At 35.7% G+C, this 5,774-nt stretch overlaps 1 protein-coding gene across 1 annotated transcript in view; it reads right to left on the bottom strand.

Annotated features, from left to right (window-relative positions):
• The window catches only part of LOC106880298 (ATP-dependent DNA helicase DDX11), a 74,119-nt gene that overhangs the window by 66,375 nt on the left and 1,970 nt on the right, over positions 1 to 5,774 (bottom strand). The window contains exons 2-6 of the mRNA XM_014930172.2: positions 5,556 to 5,692; positions 5,132 to 5,262; positions 3,420 to 3,529; positions 1,428 to 1,459; positions 1,213 to 1,277 (exon numbers count right to left, since the gene is read on the bottom strand). Coding sequence (XP_014785658.1) covers positions 1,213 to 1,277; positions 1,428 to 1,459; positions 3,420 to 3,529; positions 5,132 to 5,262; positions 5,556 to 5,691 — 474 coding nt within the window. The 5' untranslated portion in view covers position 5,692. The remainder of the gene's footprint in view (positions 1 to 1,212; positions 1,278 to 1,427; positions 1,460 to 3,419; positions 3,530 to 5,131; positions 5,263 to 5,555; positions 5,693 to 5,774) is intronic.

Raw genomic sequence — 5,774 nt, 5'->3', positions numbered from 1 at the left:
CGAGCGTGGCCGTTTTCGTGCGGGTGACACGTAAAAGCACCCACTACACTCTCTGAGTGGTTGGCGTTAGGAAGGGCATCCAGCTGTAGAAACTCTGCCAAATCAGACTGGAGCCTGGTGTTGCCATCCGGTTTCACCAGTCCTCAGTCAAATCGTCCAACCCATGCTAGCATGGAAAGCGGACGTTAAACGATGATGATGATGATGATGATGATGATGATGATATATACACACACATACATAAAGAATTCTTGTTTCTTCATTAGGTGTTGTACAAGTTTAAAAAGTTTTAAACAACATTAATTTTATTAGACATGGCAATTAGTAGGTCCTGGTTTTAATTCTCAAAGGTTTCTCCAGAAGATGCTGCACTGCACTTTATGAGAAACATGTACATTGTCTTAACCAGTTCTGTCATTATAACAGACTTAATTCTTCAGAACTAGCTAGCTGTATACCACTTCGTCTGAACTGCATACCTACATTCACCATACATCTACATTACTGCCTCTAATCAATTTATCAAATTTACTGAATTTCGATTCATGGCTTCACATTTAAGTTTCATATGAAGTCATTGACATGAAGATGTTCAAGCTGAACATAAACTGCAATAATCTTGCTAATCTCAAAGAGCCAACAGTTACAGAGCCTCATAAGATGCTAGATTTTAATATTTCTCAAATCTACAAGAACAGAACAGCAAACATAAAACCGACGAAAATAAGGGTTTTAATTTTTGGCACAAGACCAGCAATTTTATGGGGACTGGGTTATTCCATCACACAGACACCCGAGTGCTCAATTGGTACACATTTTACTGACTTTGAAAGAATGAAAGGCAAAGTAAACCTTGGTGGGATTTGAACTCAGAACAAATGTGCTGGTGCCACATAGAAGTATTCATGTGGTGCCATATTAAAATCACCCAGCACACACTGTAAAGTGGTTGGTGTTAGGAAGGGCATCTAACCATAGAAACCAAGCCAAATCAGACTAGAACTAAGTGCAGCTCTCCAACTTGCCAGCTCTGGGCAAACCATTCAACCCATGCCAGCATGGAAAGCAGAAGTTAAAGGATGATGATGATGATGAATGTAAAGCAGGAAGCTATGCTGCCTCTTGTTTTCCCCCAGTGTACAAACGATTCTGCTAGCCAGGAATGACGGCAATGATTTTTGTCATAAATAAAAGTATATTTCAGAATTGTACCAAAATCTTATTGAGTTCTTCTTCTTTCTTGGTCTTCTCAGAGAATTCAGTGATCCAATCAAGTTCTGTAAGTATAAAGAATTATTTCATTAGTTTAAAGGGATCACAAGATAAAGAATAAAATACAGGAATAACCGTATCTTTTAGAAAAGAGTTTTATTTAATTGAAATCTTTAAAAAATGTAGCCACCAGGAGAAAAAAAGGCTATACAAACCTTTAGCATCTTTAGATTTAGTTTCAATTAACCTGTAGAAATAATTAAAGAGAAAAATACAGAGATAATGCAAATATTAAGCTTAATTAGAATTAAGGACATCTACTCATAGAATACTTGTAAAAATAAATAAATTAAAACAAAGAAAATCAAACCAAACCACAAATAATACAATGAGGAAACCTCTGTGCTTTATCTGCAAGAAATCATAGTCAAATCTTCCTCAATTCCCACTACTGTCTTAGTAAAGAATGACATGTTAGACAGTGCATCTTGTATGCACAAAAAGACTGGATGGTTACAGCTGGAATGCTATTGATTATAAATCTGCTGGATAGGGGACAACCTGTGGCTAAATAACAACAAAACCATAGATCATTTTGTAAACAATTCTAAAATTTTAACATTAAATTCCTGGAAAATAATTCTAACTAATTATAGATGTATTAGAGCTGTAGAATTTTAAATTTGAGTTTGGTTGATTTTGGCTTGCTTCACCAGCTTTCCCCATAACCTTGACTACTATTTTCAGTTGTATTCATTTAAGTGGAATGGTTTGGTAAGGCTGATTTCTTCCTTTGCTAAACCACTTGAAGACAAAACAAATGGGGGATAAACGAAAAAAAATCCTATTCAGGGTACCAAAACATTTTCATGAGGGCCAGGGTTTACTAGACTTTTTTTCTTATTGCTAAACATGCAAGAGAGAAATTTTGTTCTTAAACTGTGTGCCTTCAATGACTTTGACCAACCAATCAAAACCAAAATGACTAAATGGATGAAGTACAAGGCTACTTATATGCTAGTAGCATTGTACTTTAATCCATTTAGTCATTTTGGTTTCAAATTTTTGACACAAGGCCAGCAATTTCATGGGAAGGGTATGTTGATTACATTGACTGCAGTGCTGAATTGGTACTTATTGTATTGATCCCCAAAAAGATGAAAGGCAAAGAAGACCTTAATAGCATTTGAACTCAAAACATAAAGTCGGAAGAAATATTGTTCAGCATTTTGCTGTCTTAATCCATTTAGACATTTTGTCTCTGCATACACACATCCACATATTTGTTCTAAGCTCACATGGAAAGGAGGGATTATGTATATTTAAACATAGGCTTATCGCTTTTACAACAGGTGATTTAACACCTGGATGTTCTTCTCAACATAAACCGTTTATATATACAATGTAAATGAGGCTTGTTTTACAGCTAGTCAAACTAAGGTAAACTGTAATGTGACTTAATTGTTTACCCAACACAATAACAATAGCAAGGTTTGAAAACAAGATTGTATATTGTCATTTTAAAGTGCACTTTTCCATTGTTGCATTGGTCAGACATAAATCACTAAAGTAAATTTTCATTGGCCTGATGTCCTTCATATCACCAACCCTCACCTGTTTACAAGCTAGGTAAATATTTCACAGATTGTTGTTGGCACTCCGTCGCTTACGATGTTGAGGGTTCCAGTTGATCCAATCAATGGAACAGCCTGCTCGTGAAATTAACGTGCAAGTGGCTGAGCACTCCACAGACACGTGTACTCTTAACGTAGTTCTTGGGGATATTCAGCGTGACATGGCTGACCCTTTGAATTACAGGCACAACAGAAACAGGAAGTAAGAGTGAGAGAAAGTTGTGGTGGAAGAGTACAGCAGGGTTCGCCACCATCCCCTGCCGGAGCCTCGTGGCGCTTTAGGCGTTTTCGCTCAATAAACACTCACAACGCCTGGTCTGGGAATTGAAACCGCGATCCTATGAGCACGAATCCGCTGCCTTAACCACTAGGCCATTGCGTCTCCATAGAAGACTGGAAACAAAGGCATCACACATATGGCAGTGATGCTCATTTACCACTATCACTCAATGTCAAGGTATGGAGATACAAACACACTACATATATACTTGACCTCACAGCAACTATCCTAATATGTGGATGAAAGCCATTGATTTCAATAACAAGCAAATGTCAATCAAATGAAATACATACTCCTTAGTGTTGGCCTCTTCATTCATTAAATTCTCCAACTGTTTTAATTGTTCTTCTTTATAATCACGCAGCCATTTAAGTGAACCACAAATTACACTAAGAGATTTACCCTGAAACAAATATAAAATGAGCATTATTTACATTATTTGTAGTGAGATGAGAAAAAGAAAAGTGTTAACAACAAACAAGATGAGGACAAATATCCGTCGAATGTAAATAGTGTAAATAATGTACATAATTCCTCTCATCTCTTAAATATACAACTTTAAAATGAGATCAGTGAATAATTTCACTGGAAAAAGATATAAGTACTTGCATCGGGATATCTTTCGCATCGAAGGTTGGCAATTGTCGTACGCTGAGGACGGGAAAATACCCAGAAACTCGAGTCCGTACGTATCGCAGATCAAGATGGGAAGGATGACTTCCCTTTGCAAATACAGGCAGGACACAGATGTGTGTCGATAGCCAGCTGGAGGAGATGTTCTCCTGGGGCTAAAAGCAACAGTAACATCCACCCTTAGGGGTCAGCCACATTTAAGTGGCAAATATACTTCACCTTTAAAATGAGTAGTTTCTCAGTTAAGTTGTTCAATTTATTTCAACATGGTATAAGGAAGGTACTAAAGCAGCACAAATATGATTAAAACACTATGTTAAAAAACATAGTTCCAATATAAATTTTAAATTAAATGAGACACTTTATAAGCATGAAACCAAGACAGAAAAAACATACACAGATCTGCCTGTGCAGATTGAACCAAGCTGTTGTCATTATCCAGATGAACATGTTAACCTTTACAACAAAGCAACTAGGCATATTTCATCCACTCACATTAGTGCCAATAAAGCTACTTTTTTTTTTTATTGCTATCTCATTTGCCATATGAGAATTTTTGATATTTGTAGTGTTTAGATCTCAGCTGTATAAAGTTTATTTCATGTTTTATTTTTCTATTCATCATTTAACATAGTTTTTACGATGAAATTTCCCATGCTATAATGATTTTGAAAAGACTTATAGTATACTAATGTTAGTAGCAACAAATTAAAAGCTAAAATTTTTTTCATTCATTATCATTATAAAAGGCAGCAAGTTGGCAGAATTGTTTGCACGCTGGGCGAAATGCTTAGCGGATTTCGTCTGCTGTTATGTTCTGTGTTCAAATTCCGCCAAGGTCGACTTTGCCTTTCATCCTTTCGGGGTCAATTAAATAAGTACCAGTCATGCACTGGGGACAATGTAATCGACTCAATCCCTTTGCCTGTCCTTGTTTGTTCCCTCTATGTTTAGTTGCTGGTGAGCAATAAAGAAATAATAATCATCATTTAACATCCATCTTGCATGCAAGTATGGATTGGAGAGTTTAACAGGATCTGAGTTGAAGGACTGTGTTGAACTTTCAGTGTCTATTTTGGCATAGTTTCTATGTATTTGATATGCTTCCTATCACCAACCATTTTACAGTTTACTGGGTGTTTTTTGTGTGACACTGACATTAATAAGGTCACCAAGTAATTCACAACACAAAGCTAAGACCCTCAACTGAACTGGAGTTGTTGTAGAGAGAGACATTTTATGAGTGCAAATCCAGCAAAAGTTCAAATAAAAGATTTTGAATAAAACTATAGACAAAATGGTCAAATACTAATTTATGCTTACAAAATACTCTATTATTTCTGAGTTCAGACATAATAATTGCTCTACTCACAGTTCCTGTTGGGCTTTCAAATATTCCAATTTTTCCAAGTTGTAGACATTCATAGAGTGCTTTCATAAAACCCAACTGGATATTGTAAGGTATAAATGGGAATGGAAATTCTTCTGGCACATTAACATAATCTGAAATAGGCACACAAAATAATGTAGAATTGTATCCGCGAGCAGGTCTTGAAAGAAATAAATGAAAATTATCATGACACTTTCGTGTGTTCTTAAAAGGCTAAAATGACAAAAGTAATTATCTTAGTTTAATTATGTGATCTCAGACCAAGATACTTGCCAAATAAGTACAAGTGTGAAATGACATATGAGGAATTGACTTAATCTAGAATAAGAGAAGTTTTTTTGTGACAAAATAGGATATCATCTCAGGGGTTACCTGAAGAAATTAAAAAAAAAGGAAAAAAGTTTACCTTGTTTTTGTGTCTCCTTTGGTGAAGGTGACGAATTTTTTCCATTTGTATCTTTCTTCACTTCAGGTAAGACATCAAAAGAAATGGCTGAGAGAAGTTCATCTGTTCCATCATCATCAGAGAAATCGTCACACATTCTGGTCATAATTAAATAATTTAATATTTGGATAAGAGATTTCTTCTGCAAACGATTAATTCATGCTATTAACTTAGATATCA

The sequence above is a fragment of the Octopus bimaculoides genome, chromosome 13 (genome assembly GCF_001194135.2).
Source record: "Octopus bimaculoides isolate UCB-OBI-ISO-001 chromosome 13, ASM119413v2, whole genome shotgun sequence".
Classification (NCBI taxonomy): domain Eukaryota; kingdom Metazoa; phylum Mollusca; class Cephalopoda; order Octopoda; family Octopodidae; genus Octopus; species Octopus bimaculoides.
The sequence above is the reverse complement of the archived record's forward strand: the minus strand, read 5'-3'. Positions and strand labels throughout refer to the sequence as shown.